This window comes from Oncorhynchus masou, chromosome 5 (genome assembly GCF_036934945.1).
Source record: "Oncorhynchus masou masou isolate Uvic2021 chromosome 5, UVic_Omas_1.1, whole genome shotgun sequence".
Classification (NCBI taxonomy): domain Eukaryota; kingdom Metazoa; phylum Chordata; class Actinopteri; order Salmoniformes; family Salmonidae; genus Oncorhynchus; species Oncorhynchus masou.
Window position 1 is genome coordinate 49633397 of NC_088216.1, and position 22828 is coordinate 49656224.

The 22828-nt window shown below is 40.6% G+C and overlaps 1 protein-coding gene across 1 annotated transcript in view; it reads right to left on the reverse strand.

The window, feature by feature from the left end:
* Positions 1-22828, reverse strand: part of ca16b (carbonic anhydrase XVI b) — a 277557-nt gene that overhangs the window by 204609 nt on the left and 50120 nt on the right. The window contains exon 2 of the mRNA XM_064965846.1: positions 9122-9232. Coding sequence (XP_064821918.1) covers positions 9122-9232 — 111 coding nt within the window. The remainder of the gene's footprint in view (positions 1-9121; positions 9233-22828) is intronic.

Below are 22828 nucleotides of genomic sequence, written 5' to 3' on the forward strand. Positions count from 1 at the left end.
TCTTTCTTTGTCTCCTCTTTCTTTTTTCTGTCTCTCTCTTTCTTTGTCTCCCTCTCTTTCTTTGTCTCCTTCTCTTTCTATTTCTCCCTCTCTTTCTTTGTCTCCCTCTCTTTCTTTGTCTCCCTCTCTTTCTATTTCTCCCTCTCTTTCTTTGTCCCCCTCTCTTTCTTTGTCTCCCTTTTCCCTCTATGTCTCCCCTTTCTATTTCTCCCTCTCTTTCTTTGTCCCCCTCTCTTTCTTTCTCCCTCTCTTTCTTTTCTCTCCTCTCTTTCTTTGTCCCCCTCCTTTCTTTGTCTCTTTTCTTTCCCCCTCTCTTTCTTTGTCCCCTCTTTCTTTCTTTGTCTCCCTCTTTCTTTGTCCCCTCTCTTTCTTTGTCCCCTCTCTTTCTTTGTCTCCCTCTCTTTCTTTGTCCCCCTCTTTCTCCCTCTCTTTCTTTGTCCCCCTCTCTTTCTTTGTCTCCCTCTCTTTCTTTGTCCCCCTCTCTTTCTTTGTCCCCCTCTCTTTCTTTGTCTCCCTCTTTTTTTGTCCCCCTCTCTCTTTCTCTTTTGTCTCCTCTTTCTTTTCTTTGTCCCCCCCCTCTCTCTTTCTTTCTTTCTTTGTCTCCCTCTCTTTCTTTGTCCCCCTCTCTTTCTTTGTCCCCCTCTCTTTCTTTGTCCCCCTCTCTTTCTTTGTCTCCCTCTCTTTCTTTGTCTCCCTCTCTTTCTATTTCTCCCTCTCTTTCTTTGTCCCCCTCTCTTTCTTTGTCCCCTCTCTTTCTGTCTCCCTCTTTCTTTGTCTCCCTCTCTTTCTATTTCTCCCTCTCTTTCTTTGTCTCCCTCTCTTTCTTTGTCTCCCTCTCTTTCTTTGTCTCCCTCTCTTTCTTTGTCTCCTTTCTTTGTCTCCCTCTCTTTCTTTGTCCCCTCTCTTTGTCCCCCTCTCTTTCTTTGTCCCCCTCTCTTTCTGTCTCCCTCTCTTTCTTTGTCTCCTTCTCTTTCTATTTCTCCCTCTCTTTCTTTGTCTCCCTCTCTTTCTTTGTCTCCCTCTCTTTCTTTGTCTCCCTCTCTTTCTTTGTCCCCCTCTCTTTCTTTGTCCCCTCTCTTTCTTTGTCTCCCTCTCTTTCTTTGTCTCCCTCTCTTTCTTTGTCTCCCTCTCTTTCTTTGTCTCTCTTTCTTTGTCTCCCTCTCTTTCTTTGTCTCCCTCTCTTTCTATTTCTCCCTCTCTTTCTCCCTCTCTTTCTTTGTCTCCCTCTCTTTCTTTGTCTCCCCCTCTTTCTATTTATCCCTCTCTTTCTTTGTCTCCTTCTCTTTCTATTTCTCCCTCTCTTTCTTTGTCTCCCCTCTCTTTCACTTTCTTTCTCTTTCTTTGTCTCTTTGTCTCCCTCTCTTTCTTTTCTTCTTTGTATTTATCCCTTCTTTGTCTCCCTCTCTTTCTTTCTCTTATTTCTTCTCTTTCTTTGTCTCCCTCTCTTTCTTTGTCTCCCTCTCTTTCTTTTCTCCTCTCTTTGTCCCCCTCTCTTTCTATTTCTGTCTCCCTCTCTTTCTTTGTCCCCCTCTCCCTCTCTCCCTTTCTTTGTCTCTTTCTTTTTCTTTGTCTCTTTTTCTCCCTCTCTTCTTTGTCTCTCTTTCTTTGTCTCTCTTTCTTTGTCTCTCTTTCTTCTTTGTCTCCCTCTCTCCTGTCTCCCTCTCTTTATTTGTTTCTTTTCTTGTCTCTCTCTTTCCTTGTCTCTCTCTCTCACTTTCTTTCCTTGTCTCTCTCTCTTTTCTTGTCTCACTTTCCTTCCTTGTCTCTCTCTCGCTCTCTCTTTGTATCTCTCTCTCTGTCTCTTTCTTTGTCTCTTTCTCTTTCTGTCTCTCTTTCTTTGTCTCTCTCGCTCTCTTTCTCGTTGTCTCTCTCTCACTCACTCTCTCATTGTCTCCCCCGCTCTCTTTCCGTCTCTCATTGTCTCTCTCTCTCTCTTTCTTTGTCTCTCTCTTTGTCTCTCTCTCTTTCTTTGTCTCTCTCTTTGTCTCTTCTCTTTGTCTCTCTCTCTCTCTTTCTTTCTTTCTTTCTTTCTTTCATTCTTTCTTTCTTTGTCTCTCTTTCTTTGTCAATTCAATTCAATTTGCATTATTGGCATGACACAATGTACATATTGCCAAAGCTTACTTTGGATATTTACAACCTGAAAATAATAAAAATCAAAACTGTCAACGGGACAACAGTAACAACAATAACCAAGGGTCAAAATAACCATACATTGAACAATAACAATACAGTAGAGGACATGTGCATGTTGATTGGTCTGTTAGACACTGTCCCTCAACTTATGGCAGGCAGCAATGTAGTGCGCTGCCAACCCACAGCTCTCTGCGTCCTCCCCCAACAGGATGGGAAGCCTACTCTAATCAGAGAGGTCATTGTAACCTTGAATAAGGGTTTAACATTTTGGGAAATGACACTAATTGTTTTATATTTTTGACATTTTGTCAGGAAATGCAGCTCCGTGTCAGGTTCTGCTGTTGTGCAGTGGTTGCACAGCCCTTCTCAGTGGCAAGGCTTTGCTCACTGAGCCTGTACTTTGTCAAGGTTTTTCGAAGGCTTTGATCAGTAACCATGTTCAAATAGTTAGCCATAGTGTACTGTCTATTTAGGGCCAGATAGCACTGCATCTTGCTTTGTGCTTGTGCTTGTGTTTCCCAATAAGCAATGTAGTTTTGTTTTGACTGTGTTGTAATTTGGTTTATTCTGATTGATTGGATGTTCTGGTCCTGAGGCTTCAGTGTGTTAGTAGAACAAGTTTGTGAACTCAGCCCCAGGACCATCTGGATGAGGGGAATATTTTCTCTGCTCAGCTCTTGGCATTGCAGGGCTTGGTAATAACATGAGAGGGGGTCACTGTTTTTTAGATGTTTCCAAAAACTGAATTGCTCTTTTTCTTTTCTAGTTTTTATTATTAGTGGATATTGGCCTAATTCTGCCCTGTATGCATTGTTTGTAGTTTTCCTCTGGACATGTAGGAGAATCTTACAGAACTCTGCATGCAGGGTTTCAATGGGGTGTTTTTCCCATTTGATGAAATCTTGTTTTGCAAGTGGACCCCACACCTTTGGTATCTCCCTCCCTCTCTCTCACACACACTAGCCAATATTTTTTCTGCAGACGCCATTGACTCTAAATTCAAAGTGGATAATTAGCAGACTTTTGGAAAAAATGGTGCACACAGTGCTTCTGACTACATATTCACCTAACAATACCAAACACACAGAGGCTAAGGAGCTTTAGCTGTCTGAATCGCTGTAGCTCAGTGTCAACACAGGTTCAGTGTCAAAGCACGAAGACAGGGTTGAATAGATAACATGATACATGAAATGCTCAGAGAACATAGGGAGAGGCCTCGCCGACAGGCTGCAGAGGTTAGGGTATGCTATGTGCAAAGTGCTATGAATACAAAAGCAACTACAGTTGCAGTAAAACTACCTTGACCACATTCTGAAGTACAACATATCCAATAGCTTTATTTGAGTGTTTAGGCATATTGCACAAATTAATGTCAGAACGTTGCGTACTTGTGTTGTCACGATACCAGGAAGTAACGAAGCAATGTAAAGAAAAACATGTAGTGGATAACATCTCTTAAGGAAAACGGTCATAATGTTGGAAAAAGCTGCCTTATGTGGTCACCAAGAGTCACATTTGCAAGCTGTAGCACACACTATCTTTTACAAAAGTAGGTTTTAAAAGACCATGGAGTTTAGTCTGCTTTGTGTTTTCTTTCTTGCCAAGGAAAAGCTGGTTTCGTACTGCAGTAACAGAGTTGACATCACAGCAGGAAATGTTCTGAGTAGTTGGTATTATAGGCGCAACCAGTTTCCTGTTCCTCTCCAAGGAGATACAGCATCAACGAGAAGGAAAAGTGTACAAAGACTAATTTCATCCTACATAATGCTCCAGGCGAAACCACATTGGGAATATAACCGTTAAAATCAGCTCATTCAGATCTCTTTCCATTAAGGTAAAATGGAATGTGAAAGAGGTTTTAACAGTTCTCGAATGATCCTTTCCTTTTAAAATCATTTTAAATATGAGTAGTTTTTACAAGACTGCAGGCAGTGCTAAAATTAGTAGGAGGGAGATAGTGAGAGTGAATTTTCAAGGATAATATACAATTCAGGGGCAGAATATCATTAATTTCCATCTCATTTCAGCCTTGTCCTACTCAGACGGCCGAGAGCACTCTCTTCATGTCATTATCTAATGGAAAATTTGCTCAGTTAGTAGATATGAATAGGACCAGGAACACTACTAGCTTTCAAATTAAAATTCAAGCCGCTGATTTTGAGGATCTCAGTGGAGTAGCTGGCTAGCAGCACAATGATTCAAATAAATAAATAAATAAATGCATGTATACTGAAAACACACAAAAATACAAATGTATGTGGACACTCCTTTAAATTAGGAGATTCTGACATTTCAGCCACACCCGTTGCTGACAGGTGTATAACAATCGAGCACACGGCCATGCAATCTCCATAGACAAACATTGACAGTAGAATGACCTTACTGAAGAGCTCAGTGACTGTCAAAGTGGCACTGTCATGGGATGCCACCTGTCCACCTGTCCAAGTCAGTTAGTCAATTTCTGCCCAGCTAGAGCTGCTCCCCGATCAACGGTAATTGCTGTTATTGTGAAGTGGAAACGCCTAGGGCCCAGCTGCGATGTGGCAGGCCACACAAACTCACAGGGTCCGCAGAGTGCTGAAGTACGTAGCACGTCTAAATCATCTGTTCTCGGTTGCAACCCTCACTACCGAGTTACAAACTCAGTTCAAAGCAACGTCAGCACAATAAATGTTCGTCGGGAGCTTCATGAAATGGGTTTTCATGGCCGAGCAGCCGCACACAAGCCTAAGATCACCATGCACAATTCCAAGTGTCGGCTGGAGTGGTGTAAAGCTCGCCGCCATTGGACTCCGGAGCAGTGGAAACGAGTTCTCTGGAGTGATGAATGATGCTTCACCATCTGGCAGTCCAACAGACAAATCTGGGTTTGGTGGACACCAGGAGATCACTACCTAACCCAATGCATAGTGACAACTGTAAAGTTTGGTGGAAGAGGAATAATGGTCTGGGGATGTTTTTCATGGTTCGGGCCAGAACCCTGAAGGGAAATCTTAACGCTACAGCATACAATGACATTCTAGATTATTCTATGCTCCCAACCTTGTGGCAACAGTGTGGGAAAGGCCCATTTCTGTTTCAGCATGACAATACCACTGTGCAAAAAGCGCCGTGCATAAAGAAATCGTTTGCCGAGATCAGTGTCGGAGAAATTGACAGGCCTGAACAGAGCCCTGAACTGAAACCCATTGAACACCTTTGGGATGAATTGGAATACAGACTGTGTGTCTGGCCTAATCAGCCAACATCAATGCCCGATCCCACTAATATATACAGTGCTAGTTAAAAGTTTGGACACACATACTGATTCAAGGGCTTAATTTTACTAAGTTCTACATTGTAGAATAATTCTGAAGGCATCAAAACTATGAAATAACACATATGAAACCATGTAGTAACCACAAAAATGTAAACAAATCAAAAAATATTTTATATTTGAGATTCTTCAAAGGAGCCACCCTTTGACTTGATTGACAGCTCTGCCAGGTTCATGTGGTAGACACCTGGAATGCATTTCAATTAACAGGTGTGCCTTGTTAGAAGTTAATTTGTGGAATTTCTTTCCTTCTTAATGCGTTTGAGCCAATCAGCTGTGTTGTGACAAGGTAGGGGTGGCATACAGAAGATAGCCCTATTTGGTAAAAGACCAAGTCCATATTATGGCAAGAACAGCTCAAATAAGCAAAGAGAAACGACAGTCCATCATTAATTTAAGACATGAAAGTCAGTCGACGCGGAAAATTTCAAAAACGTTGAAATTTTCTTAAAGTGTAGTCGCAAAAACCATCAAGCGCTATGATGAAACCGGCTCTCATGAGGACCGCCACAGGAATGGAAGACCCAGAGTTACCTCTGCTGCAGAGGATAGGTTCATTAGAGTTAACAGCACCTCAGATTGCAACCCTAATAAATGTTTCACAGAGCTCAACAGACACATCTCGACATCAACTGTTCAGAGGAGACTGTGAATATCAATCTTTCTATTCTGGTTAGAGCCAGTTTGTGCTGTTCTGTGAAGGGGGTAGTAAAGAGCGTAGTATGAGATCTTCAGTTTCTTGACAATTTCTCGCATGGAATAGCCTTAGTTTCTCAGAACAAGAATAGACTGACAAGTTTCAGAAGAAAGGTCTTTGTTTCTGGACATTTTGAGCCTGTAATCGAACCCACAAATGCTGATGCTCCAGATATTCAAGTAGTCAAAAGAAGGACAGTTTTATTGCTTCTTTAAATCAGAACAGTTTTCATCTGTACTACATAGCCTTTTAAAATGATAAACTTGGATTAGCTAACACAACGTGCCATTGGAACACAGGAGTGATGGTTGCTGATAATTGGTCTCTGTACACCTATGGAGATATTCATAGTTAGATATATGTATGTATATATATGGATGTAGATATATGGATGTAGATATATTTTAAATCAGCCGTTTCCAGCTACAACAGTCATTTACAACAATATATACACTGTATTTCAGATCAATTTGATGTCATTTTAAAAAACAAGGGAATTTCTAAGTGACCCCAAACCTTTGAACAGTAGTGGATATACAATGCATTTGGAAAGTACTCAGACCCCTTGACTTTTTCCACATTTTGTTACATTACAGCCTTATTCTAAAATGGATTAAATCATATTTTGTCCTCATTAATCTACACACAATACCCCATAAAGACAACGCAAAAACAGGTGTATATACAAAACTGAAATATGATATTTATGTAATTATTCAGACCCATTACTCAGTACTTTTTCGAAGCACCTTAGGCAGTGATTACAGCCTCGAGTCTTCTTGGGTATGACGCTACAAGCATGGCACACCTGTATTTGGGGAGTTTCACCTATTCTTCTCTGCAGATCCTCTCGAGCTCTGTCAGGTTGGATGGGGACGTCACTGCAAAGCTATTTTCAGGTCTCTCCAGAGATGTGTAATCGGGTTCAAGTCTGGGCTCTCGCTGGGCCACTCATTGACATTCAGAGACGTGTTTCGAAGCCACTCCTGCATTGTCTTGGCTGTGTGCTTAGGGTTGTTGTCCTGTTAAAAGGTGAACCTTCGCCCCACAGTCTGAGGTCCTGAGCGCTCTGGAGCAGGTTTTCATCAAGAATCTCTCTGTACTTTACAATGTTCGATTGTCCTCGATCCTGACTAGTCTCCCAGTCCCTGCTGCTGAAACACACCCCCACAGCATGATGCTGCCACAACCGTGCTTCACCATCGGGATCGTGCCAGTTTTACTCCAGATGTGACGTTAGGCATACAGGCCAAAAAGTTACATCTGGGTTTCATCAGACCAGAGAACCTTTTGGTATCTCCAAGCCGGCTGTCATGTGCCTTTTACTGAGGAGTGGCTTCCGTATGGTCACTCTACCATAAAGGCCTGATTGCTGGAGTGCTACAGAGATGGTTGTCCTTCTGGAAGAATCTCCCATCTCCACAGAGGAACTCTGGAGCTCTTTCAGAGTAACCATCGGGTTCTTGGTCACCTCCCTGACCAAGGCCCGTTCCCCCGATTGCTCAGTTTGGCAAGGCAGCCAGCTCTAGGAAGAGTCTTGGTGGTTCCAAACATTTTCCATTTAAGAATGATGGAGGCCACTGCATTCTTGGGCATCTTCAATGCTGCAGCAATGTTTTGGTACCCTTCCCCAGATCTGTGCCTTGACACAATCCTGTCTCGGAGCTCTACGAACAATTCCTTCATCCTCATGGCTTGGTTTTTGCTCTGACATGCATTGTCAACTGTTGGACCTTATATAGACAGGTGTGCGCCTTTCCAAATCATGTCCAATCAATTGAATTTACCACAGGTAAACTTCAATCAAGTTGTAGAAACATCTCAAAGATGAAACAGAATGCACCTGAGCTCAATTTCGAGCCTCCTAGCAAAGGGTCTGAATACTTATGTAAATAAGGTATTTCAGTTAATTTACTTTTTATAAATGTGCAAACATTTATAAAAACCTGTTTTCACTTCGTCATTATGGGTTATTGTGTGTAGATTGATGAGGAAAATGTTTTATTTAATACATTTTAGAATAAGGCTGTAACGTAACATTGCATATCATAAACATGTCATAAATAATCAAAAGGCACAAAGTAAATGTATGCATGATGAATCATCTAGTACATCTGAAACCTTATTTAAGGCTGCCCAGCAACACACAGTACAACTCATCATCAGAACTTGTGAGAGAGTGACAGTTTTCTGGGCTCAACTGTAAAATGTGCCAATTTAGCTCTAGCACACTTTAATGTGACCTGATATCTTACAATCATTAGAGGTGAACAGTGCCCTATAGATCATTTTACCATAATATAAAATGTCTGGGATGTTTCTCGTATAACATGGTATTAAGGATCCACAGCCATTTAGGACATAGATTTTTCCTGGGATACAGTTTCTTCCAGCCAGTGCATCCCTCCAGGACCATCAGTTTAAGTAGTGATTATAAGGTGCACACATGCATAACAGAAATATAAATATATCTGTTTAAAGATCCTTCTCTGCCACAGGCCCTGTGCTGGAGGAACAGGGTGATAAATGTGGATCTATGTAGCTGAATGGTGCTCACAGGGACAACACAACTCCCTACTCTAGCACAGAATCCTCCATAACACACATCCAAAACGACTCCCTGTAGCTACCAGTCAGAGGGAGTGAGGGAAAGAGGGAGAGAGTCAAATAGAAATGGAAGGAGTTGGATTAAAAGCTAAATTTGGGAAATAGGGAAGGAGTTAGAGAGAAGGGAGAAGAGTTGGGACAGAGAGAGATTGAGAATCAATCAAAGAGGAAGAGAGAGTTACTGTTAAATAATACATCTCTACTGCCACAGTCCAGTTAGGTTTGACCTGTCTAATGATATTGATCAGTGTAGAGCATAGAGTTCGAACCTTAGAGAGGATGTAGGGTTAGAATTTGTGGCACAAGCGGTCAGCCATCTTGCCTGGGGACATAGTTGTATCTCTATGAATTAGAAGAGGACTCACCGGAATAAGCCCAGTAGGAATTTCCTCCTGTGGCCCTCCTCTCCCTCACCCCGCCCCCCATGCTCCCATGGTGATCCTCTCCTACTGACCCCGACTGGCCACCCTGTAGAGCTAAGGAACACAGAAACAGAGGTTAGATAGAATGTTTAAGCATAAGTATTTAAAACACTACATTTATATATACACTTTACAACAATGTGAATGCAACATGTAAAGTGTTGGTGAAAATGTTTCATGAGCAGAAATAAAAGATCCCAGAAATGTTTCATGTACACAATAAAGGTATTTCTCTCAGATTTTGTGCACACATTTGTTTACATCCCTTTTAGTAATCATTCCTAGTTTGCCAAGATAATCCATCCACTTGACAGGTGTGTCATATCAAGAAGCTGATTAAACAGCATGATCATTACACAGGTGCATATAGTGGTGGGGACAAAAGGACATTCAAAAATGTGCAGTTTTGTCACACAACGACACAATGCCACTGATGTGCAATTGGCATGCTGACGACAGGAATGTCCACCAGAGCTGTTCACAGAGAATCAAATGTTCATTTCTCTACCATAAGCCGCCTCCAACATCGTTTTAGAGAATTTGTCAGTACGTCCAAGCAACCATACAAGCGAAGAATTTCTTCACAAACTGTCAGAAACCATCTCAGGGAACTCATCTGCGTGCCTGTTTTCCTCACCAGGGTCTTGGCATGACTGCAGTTCGGAGTCGTAACGGATTTCAGTGGGCAAACGCTTACCTTCGATGGCTCCTGGCATGCTGGAGAAGTGTGTTTTTCACGGATGAATCCCGGTTTCAACTGTTCCCGGGCAGATGGCAGACAGCATGTATGGTGTCGTGTGGGCGAGTGATTTGCTGATGTCAACGTTGTGAACAGAGTGCCCCATGGTGGTGGTGGGGTTATGGTATGGGCAGGCATAAGCTTTGGACAACAAACACAATTACATTTTATCGATAGCAATTTGAAAGCTCAGAGACACCGTGATGAGATCCTGAGGCCCATCGTCGTGCTATCATCCGCTGCCATCACCTCATGTTTCAGCATGATAATGCACGGCCCCATGTCGCAAGGATCTGTACATAATTCTGAAAATGCCCCAGTTTTTCCATGGCCTGTATACTCACAAGACATGTCACCCATTGAGCATGTTTGGGATGCAAATATCCAGCAACTTCGCACAGCCATTGAAGGAGGAGTGGGACAATATTGCATAGGCCACAATCAACAGCCTAATCAATTCCACATGAAGAAGATGTGCCGCAATGCATGAGGCAAATGGTGGTCACACAGGACACTGACTTGATCGACGCACCTACTTTTTTTAAAAACATATCTGTGACCAACAGATGCATATTTGTAATCCCAGTCATGTGAAATCCATAAATTAGGGTCTAATGAATTTATTTCAACTAACTGATTTCCTTATATGAGTTGTAACTCAGCAAAATCTTAAATGTTGTATGTTGCATTTATATTTTTTGTTCAGTGTAAATATACACTGAGTGCATAAAACATTATGAACACATGCTCCTTCCACAGGTGAATCTAGGTGAAAGCTATAATTCCAATTGATGTCACTTGTTAAATCCACTTCAATCAGTGTAGATTAAGGGGACAGGTTAACCTATCAACAGGTTAAAGAAGGATTTTTAAGCCTTGAGACAATTGAGACATAGATTGTGCATGTGTGCCATTCAGAGGGTGAATGGGCAAGACAAAAACATGTAAGTGCCTTTGAACGGGGAAATGGTAGTACGTGCCATGCGCACCGGTTTGTGTCAAGAACTGCAACGCTTCTGGGTTTTTCATGCTCAACAGTTTCTTGTGTGTATCAAGAATGGTTCCGCCACCCAAAGGACATCCAGCCAACTTGACACAAATGTGAGAAGCATTGGAGTCAACAAGGGCCAGCATTCCCGTGGAACACTTTCGACACCTTGTTGAGTCCATGCCCCAATAAATTGAGGCTGTACTGAGGGCAAAAGGGCAAAAGGGTGGGCAGCTCAATTTTAGAAAAATGTTCTTAATGGGTTTTTTACACTCAGTGTAGGTGGACAATGACATTGAATACCCCAAATATGGCATTTTATCGTCTAATATTTGCTTGTAGAAAGTCATATGGTAGTTTTGCGGAATACATTATATCAACCAATCTTTCATAAAAAAAAATGATAATCATTCTAACACCAAAGCAAAGTAATAAAATACTAAAGTGTTCCAGGTCTTTGTATGTTTAACTCTAGGGACAGATGTTGCCGTCTCAGGCCGCTGAGTAGGACCTAGAACAGCCTGTGAACACATCGAAGCAATTAAGAGAATGAATAAAGAATGGAACGATTCTATGAACTTCTAACAGCACAACTTTGAAGAGTGGAAATTTAGATGGGTGTGGGTGGGATAACACCTGAGAGATCAAAGTTTGTTTTTGTTTTTTTGGGGGGGTGCAACAGAACATGGGTAGGATAGTGTACTTCTTGTATATCATCCACTGACACAAAGATGAATCAAACAAACTGGAAACAATAGAACACTATGAAAACAATTGGGGAAACCAGGCCTAGTAGTCATAGCTGAGTTTGAAAAGGCTTTTGGAATTAATATATAAATAATATATAAATGCCTGGAATATTTAAATTTTGGATAATCTCTTAAAGTGGGTTAAAGATATGTATAGTATCCCAAGGTGTACTAATTCTCAGAAAGTATTAAACTGTCAAGAGGAGTAAAACAAGGTTGTCCGCTATCGACATATCTATTTATTATGACAATCGAAATGTTAGCTATTAAAATCAGAATCAACATTAATATCACAAAACAAAAAAATACAACATTTCCATTTCCGTGTAGGTTACCAATAAAATGTTCTGACGGTAAAGTGGACATACTCAGTATTTATGACCTGAAAGGAAGAAATTCTCACTAAAATACATTTTTATAGAAAGTCAACAAAAATAGATAAGATATTGCTACCATGGAAAGGAAAATACCCATTTATTTGTTGAAAAATCACCCTGATTAACTCTGTGGTCATTCCCAGTTCACCTATTTGCTTATGGCCATGCCTACACCTAACGACCTGTTTTTTAAATTATATGAGCAAAAAATATTCAATTTTATTTGGAATGGCAAGCCAGACAAAATTAAAACGGGCCTACTTAATTCGGAGGGCAGAAATTCTTACATTATAAAGCATTATACTTTTCACTAAAGCCTTCAGTCATACAAAAGCTATACATAAATCCAAACTGGTTCTCTAGCAGATTAGTAAGAATGTCTCACCCCATAGTCAAGAATGGTCTTTTACCCTTTATTCAGATTACAACCTCTCACTTTTGGTAATTTGAAAAATCTCCACTATTTTATCACTATTTTTAAACAGGCATAGAAAGTTGGTTGCCATTTCAGTTTAATCTACTAGAAAAAAAACAATAAATATTACAACAAGTGTTATGGTTAAACTCAAATACACTAATTAATTAAAAAAAACATTTTTGTAAAAATATGAAACAAAACAGCACAGTTGAAAATAATATGGCAAATAGAAATCAAAACCAGATGGTCTTCAGAGATAAATGGAAGGGGTTACGGGTAGCTGAAGATACGTAATGTAAAATATACTGTGTCCGTAAAATGTAAACAGTATGTATAAACTGGAAGTAGAAGCCTAAATGGTGTTGTCCATTAGTTTACTCCAATTAGGGGAGGGTGGTAGGGTTAAGGGGAAATAATAAAGGATTTTTTTTTAATTACCAGTTAAAAGTTTGGACACACCTACTCATTCAAGAGTTTTCTTTATTTTTACTACTTCTACATTGTAGAATAATAGTGAAGACATCAAAACTATGAAAGAAGACATGGAATCATGTAGTAACCAAAAAATCAAAATACATTTTATATTTTACATTCTTCAAAGAAAGTGGCCCTTTGCATTGATGACAGCTTTGTAAACTCTTGGCATTATCTCAACCAGCTTCATGAGGAATTATTTTCCAACAGTCCTGAAGGAGTTACCAGATATGCTGAGCTTTTGTTGGCTGCTTTTCCTTCACTCTGCAGTCCAAGTCACAGCAAACCTTTGGTTTGAGGTCTGGTGATCTTGGGAGGCCAGGTCATCTGAAGCAGCACTCCATCACTTTCCTTCTTGGTCAAATAGCCCTTACACAGCCCGGAGATGTGTTTGAGGTCATTGTCCTGTTGAAAAACAAATTATAGTCCCACTAAACGCAACCCAGATGGGATGGCATTTCGCTGCAGAATGATGTGGTAGCCATGCTTGTTAAGTGTGCCTTGAATTCTAAATAAATAACAGACAGTGTCACCAGCAAAGCACCATCACACCTCCTCCTCCATGCTTCACGGTGGGAACCACACATGCGGAAATCATCCGTTCAACTACTCTGGGTCTCACAAAGACACGGCGGTTGGAACCAAAAATCTAAAAGGACAGATTTCCACCGCTCTAATGTCCATTGCTCGTGTTTCTTGGCCAAAGCAAATCTCTTCTTATTGGTTTCTGTAGTAGTGGTTTCTTTCCAGCAATTTGACCATGAAGGCCTGATTAACACAGTCTCCTCTGAACAGTTGATGTTGAGATGTGGCTATTACTTGAACTCTGTGAAGCATTTATTTGGGTCGCAATCTGAGGTGAACTTGTCCTCTGCAACAGAGGTAAGTCTGGATCTTCCTTTCCTATGGCGCTCCTCATGAGAGCCAGATTCATCATAGCTCTTGATGGTTTTTGCAACTGCACTTGAAGAAACTTTCCAAGTTCTTTATAATGTTCCGCATTGCCTGACCTTCATGTCAAAGTAATGATGGACGGTTGTTTCTCTTCACATTTTTTAGCTGTTCTTGCCATAATATGGACCTGGTCTTTTACCAAATAGGGCTAACTTCTGTATACGTCCCCTACCTTGTCACAACACAACTGATTGGCTCAAATGTAGTAACCTCTTGAAACTCTGGGGGCGCAATTTCATTTTTGGATGAAAAACGTTCCCGTTTTAAACAAGATATTTTGTCACAAAAAGATGCTCGACTATGCATATAATTGATAGCTTTGGAAAGAAAACACTGAATTTTCCAGAACTGCAAAGATATTGTCTGTGGGTGCCCTAGAACGGGAGCTACAGGCAAAACCAAGATGAAACGGCAACCAGGAAATGAGCAGGATTTTTGAGACTCTGTTTTCCATTGTCTTCTTATATGGCTGTGAATGCGAGAGGAATGAGCCTGCCCTATCTATCATTTCCCCAAGGTGTCTGCAGCATTGTGACGTATTTGTAGGCATATCATTAGAAGATTGACCATAAGAGACTACATTTTCCAGGTGTCCGCCCGGTGTCCTCCGTCGAAATTGGTGCGTCATTTTCAGCTGCTGGTATTTTTCCATGCGATTCTGAGGGGAAAGCAGGCTTCCACGAACTGCATATCAATGAAGAGATATGTGAAAAAACACCTTGAGGATTGATTCTAAACAACGTTTGCCATGATTTGGTCGATATTATGGAGTTAATTCGGAAAAAGTTTGACGTTTTGGTGACTGAATTTTCGGTTCGTTTCGGTAGCCAAATGTGATGTACAAAACGGAGCGATTTCTCCTACACAAAGATTCTTTCAGGAAGAACTGAACATTTGCTATGTAACTGAGAGTCTCCTCATTGAAAACATCCGAAGTTCTTTAAAGGTAAATGATTTTATTTATTTGGTTATCTGGTTTTTGTGAAAATGTTGCGTGCTAAATGCTATGCAAAATGCTAAGCTAGCTTGCAATACTCTTACACAAATGATTGATTTGCTATGGTTCAAAAGCATATTTTGAAAATCTGAGATGACAGTGTTGTTAAGAAAAGGCGAAGCTTGAGAGCAGGCACATTATTTTCATTTTATTTGCGATTTTCAGAAATCGTTAACGTTGCATTATGCTAATGAGCCTGAGGCTTTATTCACGATCCCGGATCCGGGATGGGGAGTATCAAGATTAAGGAAAAAAATTCCACAAATTAACTTTTAACAAGGCCCATCTGTTAATTGAAATGGACTCTAGATGACTACCTCATGAAGCTGGTTGAGAGAATGCCAAGAGTGTGCAAAGCTGTCATCAAGGCAAAGGGTGCTATTTGAAGAATCTCAAATATAAATATATTTTGATTTGTTTTACAGTTTTTTGGTCACTACATGATTCCGTATGTCTTATTTCATAGTTGTGATGTCTTCACTATTATTCTACACTGTATACAATAGTCAAATAAATAAAAACCCTTGAATGATAGGTGTGTCCAAACGTGTGACTGATACTGTACAGTTATTTTAAAAAATATATGGGGAATTGGAAATTATGCAGACAATTACATTGATAGATTGTATTTGCAATACTAAAGATGATCCACGCCCTAAATAATATTTTTTTAAACATATTAATCAAACAATATCTACTGTATGCTCTTCTTCTGTCACTCCTAGAGCTATGACGATAAATCCATACCCATAATTTATGTTTTTTGTCCATATCGCCCAGCTCAAATCAATTCCCTTTCATCAAGCAACACTGTTTTGCCCTCCATCTTGTAGTGATGGAGGGAAAGTAAGATGGAGAGAGAGTTCAGTCTGGGGGTATACGGCCAGAGACATGGAGTTTGATTGACTCACAGACCATACCAGCAGCAGCAGGAGAAGACCACACCCCCATGAGACCCCATACCCTGTACCCACACCCCTGGTGTCATCATCGCTGCAAACAATGTAATCATTTTTACTCCTCATCGCCTCCTGTGTGGACCATCTAACCTACAGTATGTGTCTCGGCCTTAATCAGAAGTAATGAACACCACCATCCGGGTTGATCCAGGGGGGAAGTGAAACAACAACAGGAATGGTTTCACTGAAATCCCTCAGATACGCTAAGCCCGCTCTCACACACACTCACCATCCATCAACTCCATTCAGACGCTGCCTGGCATCCCTGAACAAACTATATTCTGGAAATTGATGAAGAGGCTGCACTGTACACAGACATATGAACGACAATTTGGTCATATCCAAATGGTAAAAAATGAGTCCTGCTATAGGATGGAGTGAAAAAGCTTGTTTAGGGAGTTCTAGAGTAATGTTCATTCATTACACCCACTTACGGGCTGAGTGAGTCACACACACACATAGGTACATTTAGTTGAGCAGTTGTGTTAGCTGCAGTCTGTAGGAGAGAGAAGCTGTACCCCAACATGCAGAGCCCAGAGACGCTGGGTTCTGCTGGCGTAGGCTGTGAATTTGCACCTCAGGAGGTGGTAGCTACAGAGCCTGCAAAATGGTAACAGATTGACGCTGACACTAAGATCTTTCCCTTTAAAAGTATGCCAAACAAAAACCATTGATTACAAAGTTAACCAAACAAAGTTAACCAAACTATAGTAGGGATGAATATTTTCCAGGAATCTACCAAGTTTCAATACCGGGAATAATTCATCTTCATCTCAAGAGTACAGGGAAATAACGCAAAAATAGGAAGTTCACATTTAAAGTGTTTAAACCCAGGATATGGTCACTATGCCACAAGTGTCACAATGTAAAGAGATCAGAGCAAATTAAACAGATTTTTAGTAATGTATTATATAGTGAATTGTGTGTAGGCCTATCAAATTTGTGACTGTCTGAAGAGTCAGGGAACCTTCTTTTAAAGGCTATACTGTAGGGGTTTCCTGTCGTGGTTTTTAACTGTATCCGGGTCGTGTGTGCAGTCCGGCAGTGTCCATTACGTGTGTGCGTCGAATTTATGGTGACCTTGTGTGAAGTAAATACACTAGGCTAAAGGCTTCCATGCGACAACCTGTATGGATAATGTGCTATTACATGTTGTGTATTTTGTGGAACTTCATTAGTGCCGACATGTTGTACTTTTTTTGTAATTGAATATATATTTTGGGGGGAAATAGGAATAGAGTGTTCCCGGGACAGTTTCGGGATCCCGGTTACCCATGTTAATCCCTACTGTACAGTACTAGAGGTATAACGATTTACCGATACGCATCCTGAGTCAAATGTCTAACCCTTTACACTTGTGGGATTTTGCATTTATGGATAAGGCTACATTGAATTGTTTCTTACAGAAGGAATATGAAATGCATAAGCATGGTAGCAATTGAAAGGGAACAGTTTGGAGGTTATGGGAATATTACTAGACCAAAATTGAGGACACAACAGTTCACCTGACACAAGACTGAATCTAAACATTACACTTGATTTTATGTGTATTTTACATTTACTGTACTTTTCGCCGCATTTGTTGGTAACAAACTCAGAGAATATTCTGGACTGCTCAGTTTGGCCGTGAGGCCAGCTCTAGGAAGAGCTCTAGGATGATGGAGGCCACTGTGTTCTTGGGGATCTTCAATGCTGCAGAAATGTTTTGGTACTCTTCCCCAGATCTGTGCCTCGACACAGTCCTGTCTACATCAAGGATGATCAATGGAAACAGGATGCACCTGAGCTCAATTTCGAGTCTCATAGAAAAGGATCTGAATACTTATGTAAATAAGGTATTTCCTTTTTTTATTTTTTGCAAAAATTTCTAAAACCTCTTTTCGCTTAGTCATTATGGGGCATTGTCTGTAGATTGAAGATGGGAAAAATGTTATCCATTTTAGAATGAGGTTGTAATGTAACAAAATGTGGAAACAGTCAAGGGGTCTGAATAATTCCAGTCGTACTTTATCTAAAGCCTTTCAAAGTCACCTATGAATACCAGGCCTGGTGTGACATATTTGTTATAGTGTTCTATTGTTTCCAGTACTTGTCTTATATTATCTCCAATGTATCATCCATGTAAAAAACCTATCTGATTAGGATGAATAATATCCGATAATAGCTTTTTAATTATATGCGCTATGCATTTTGCTAGAATATTTGCATCACAACACTGAAGTGTAAAGGGCCTCCAATTTTTTAAATGGACTGTATCTTTACATTTAACACCTGGGCACTGTTTCAGTAATAGTGAATCAGACCGTCTTTTTGAGTACGTGACAATCTACCATTTTTATAATTAAAAAATCAAAAAAGGTTTGGTATGCCATCCAGCCCTGGAGTTTCCCCAGTCTTAAAGGCTTTAATTGCATCAAGAAGATCCTCCTCTGTAATTTGGCCTACACATGAGTGTTTCTGTACTTTCTTGACAGGTAAATATTTAAAGTTACGTAATATTTAGCTGATGATTTTCCTAACATCTATTGAATATTTAGCTTCTTTGGCTACACAACTCTAGCCTCTCTCTTCCAGCTATTGGCTTTCCGGACGCAAGACTCTCCGCTATTCCTCTTCTCGAAAAAAATCCCTGGAAAAACTATAGGCTACACATTTCTAGGAGATCTTTTTTTTATATACTAGACCTAATATGCTTTTCGTGCAGAGAAGCAGGCTTGCTCTTGCTAATTGCTGAATGTAAAATAGGCCTAGACCAAATGAACCTTCGCTCCAGTCTGAGGTCCCTGGCCGCCAGTGATGATGACATTGTTGCACTGATGTATTAAATGGTTGCACAGGACAGACATTGATGAGCACAGTGAAAAAGAAGATCCAAACAAATTGACATCCATTAGAAAAATGGAAATCACTTGCAAACCACTTGAGCAAGGACATGATGGAAAAGATGTGCAGGCTAAACAACGTTTGCTGTTGAATATCTAGATGTAATTTAAATAGGAGTTTCTATATTATATATTTTTCATTAGGCTACATGTAGCCTACATTGAACAATTATTTGCAGTTGTCACTATGACAATGAACACACCCTGAAGCACTGAATGGTCTGTGTTACCACCTTATTAACAGGCCTACAGCGTGCAGTATAATGCTTTGATCAGTTGATTGACAGGTGCAGGCTACTGTAGAACGATAAACATTCCTTTAGTGTGGATGCTCGCCAACGTTTTATGTATAATTTATCGTTATAGTTATTGTCCTTGGCCCTTAACGTTTAAATGGGTAAATATTCCCTGCTATTTGGTTTTATTTACCATTTTGGAGGGGTTAGGCTATTTGTTTTTTCCCCTATCAAACGCTCGAGGAGGGCAGGTAAAAAAATATAGGGAGGGCCATCGATTTTAATTTCAAAGATATGCGATTACCTCCAGGTATCCCTCCATATAAATAACGTTCACTCCTTAAGATCCCAGTGACAATTCTCATCTGGCTATACTTGCAGATAGGGGCGTACATTAGATTGTACCATCAGCAAAAGTTTTAGTACTTTTGCTTTAAACAATAAGTGTATATGGTAACTTTTTGATATACAGGGTAAAGTTGACAATTTCATAACGAAAACAGCAACCATTTGTGAGCCCCACTGCATGGTCGAAGAGGGCGGAGAATAGAAGCTTACTTCCAGACAGGACTGAAATACAAAGTTGGGCTATTTATTCAGTGACTATGTCATAGCAAAATTGTTGTTCACTAGTAAGTGACGGGGATTTCAGATCAAAAGTGGGGGGGACAAAAAGCCTACATTTGCATAGCCTTATATGGCTCAGCTTCAGGTGCTTACATACACCATGGAAATATTTACACAGAAATCAGTTCAGAGAGGACCAGGTCATGAGCTCCATCAGCAACCGATTTTCATGTAGAATGGGAAAAGAATGTGTTTAAGCAACAAAGGTCAGTGCATCTAATCTTATCAAATTGAACCGAAACGCATCGATTCGTTCCTCTAATTAAACCAGATCACACCGAATCGTATTAAACTAAACGGTATCGTTCCTGTATCGTATCGGAGCCCATGTATCTAGATACGTATCAAATCGTCTTGAAAGGGAACGATGCACATCCCTAATACAGCACTGTACTGTACTGACCTATACTATACTCTACTTTACTGTGCTGTACTGGACTGTCCAAACTAGAGGTCGACCGATTAATCGGAATGAACGATTAATGAGGGTCAATTTCAAGTTTTCAGAACAATCGGAAATCCGTATTTTTGGATGCCGATTTTGCCGATTTAATTTTTTTTTTTTTTTTTACAACTTTATTTATCTAGGCAAGTCAGTTAAGGACACATTCTTATTTTCAATGATGGCCTAGGAATGTTGGGTTAACTGTCTTGTTCAGGGACAGAACGACAGATATTTTACCCTGTCAGCTCAGCGATTCAATCTTGCAACCTTACGGTTAACTAGTCCAACGCTCTAACCACCTGCCTCACAAGGAGCCTGCTTGTTACGCTCAGTAAGAAGCCAAGGTAAGTTGCTAGCTAGCATTAAAGTTATCTTATAAAAAAACAATCAATCAATCATAATCACTATTTACAACTACACATGGTTGATGATATTACTAGTTTATCTAGTGTGTCCTGCGTTGCATATAATCGATGAGGTGCGCATTCGCGAAAAAGGACTGTCGTTGCTCCAATGTGTACCTAACCATAAACATCAATGACTTTCTTAAAATCAATACATGAAGTATATATATTTAAACCTGCATTTTTAGCTAAAAGAAAGGTCAGCAGGCAACATTAACCAGATGAAATTGTGTCACTTCTCTTGCGTTCATTGCACGCAGAGTCAGGGTATATGCAACAGTTTGGGCCGCTTGGCTCATTGCGAACAAATTTGCCAGAATTTTACGCAATTATGACATAACATTGAAGGTTGTGCAATGTAACAGCAATATTTAGACTTAGGGATGCCATCCGTTAGATAAAATACGGAACAGTTCCGTATTTCACAGAAAGAAAAAACGTTTTGTTTTTGACTATATTAATGACCTAAGGCTCGTATTTCTGTGTGTTATTATGTTATAATTATTTGATGATTTGATAGAACAGTCTGACTGAGCGGTGGTCGGCACCATCGTGCATTTTGCCAGCAGCTCTTCGCAATGCTTCAAGCCTTGCGCTGTTTATGACTTCAAGCCTATCAACTCCCGAGATGAGGCTGGTGTAACCGATGTGAAATGGCTAGCTAGTTAGCGGCGGTGAGCGGCGTTAAAAAATCATAGATCGTTCGACCTCTAGTCCAAACTCGTGAAACAGACGTCTATAATTGTTTCCGACCAAATTTCAAAACTACTTTTCAACGTCCATGGATGTCTGGTGTCGGCGGTGCTCAGTGGGTGAGAGGGCTGGTTAGAGTAAAGGGAAAGAGAGGGGGCTCATGGGTAGCTGTCAGTAAGAGCCGGGAGAGGTGACATTAACTAGAGAGGGAGAGAGAGGAGACAGGAAGATAAAGAGAGAGGGGGAGGGGTTGTCCAGACCATTTTCACACTATTGCTTTGACCACCAAGTGACAGAAAGATATTGAAAACCGTTATGAGCGGAACATAACAGTATGCCAGCGGAAGGGAGGACCGCAGCATGTGAATACTAAAAACTCCCATTGTAGCCAATACAGTGGCAGACCTTCTGTTATAGATTTGTTTTGTCATTGTGGTAACATAATAACATGTTTTAATCAGTTAATATATCATAAACCAAATTATTACCAGTAAAACATTAATTGGTAGGTCCACCTTCACAACTGTGAATGTTCATTACCCTCCCCATAAAGGAGAGAAATGTGAAAAATCTGAAAATGTGGGTTTTTGTTCAGCACGAAGGGATTTTGTCAGTCTGTGACCAAGAGGAAGTGGTCTTGTTTCAATGCTATGAAATTATTTAGTATTTTTTCATGTTTAGAGCTCTAAATCCATCTGAGAATATCACAGCGAGATGCAACCACAAATTCGCTAGACTGTCACCTTTCACATGCCGTCTCCCAGACTCCGCTGCTCAGAGTGAGAGCAAATCAATTCTTTGTCTGGATAAGACAGAAAATGTGGCATGTCACTCCCTATGCAAATGTGGGGTCTGAAACCTGACACTCTAAGACAACTCTGCTGGGTGAGTGGTAGTGGAGAGCAGACAGATGGGGCTTTCTGGCACTATAAGGCACTGGACCCTACGATGTTCACAGAGCACTTTGTACACCAATACGTCAGTTGGAACCGGTCCAGAACCACGCAAAGAGACGAGCCACAGGGGAAGCTGTCAGTCCCTGCCTTTCAAAGACTAGCCACACAGGTACTGTACAGCCAGCCGTAAGATTACTACATCTCGTCTCCATCTCGCCTCAATCGCCTCATATTAACAGTTCCCTCAGTGAGAGCATGGCCTCTGTCTGTAAGATAATTGTTTTCTATCAGCAGTGAAATATTGACAATTTTCTCTGAAAGACTTCCCTGGGTGTGTTTCTGTGTTTTATGCTCTTGGACTACTCTCTCCCTCAGCTTAGTATTACTACAGTAGTGGGGTAGGTGGGCAATATCATCATTCCTCCACGTTACAGTGAATCACTCATCAACATTTAATACACTCATCCTTCCTCGCCTGCAACCTTAAATGCGCCAACCTCACTCCAATCAACAGATAACAAAGATCAGCGAAGCCAACACATCAGGGTGAAACTTGGTGGTAAACATTTCCGTCTGCCAAGAACATTTAATGGTAAAATAACACCAACAATAACAACACCACCCGTTCCACTACTACATGGTAGGCTATGTAGGCAACCAAGGACAGGGTTGTGTAAGTCAAATCAAATCAAATGTGATTGGTCACATACACATGGTTAGCAGATGTTAATGAGAGTGTAGCAAAATGCTTGTGCTTCTAGGTCCGACCATGCAGTATTATCTAACAAGTAATCTAACAATTTCACAAGTAA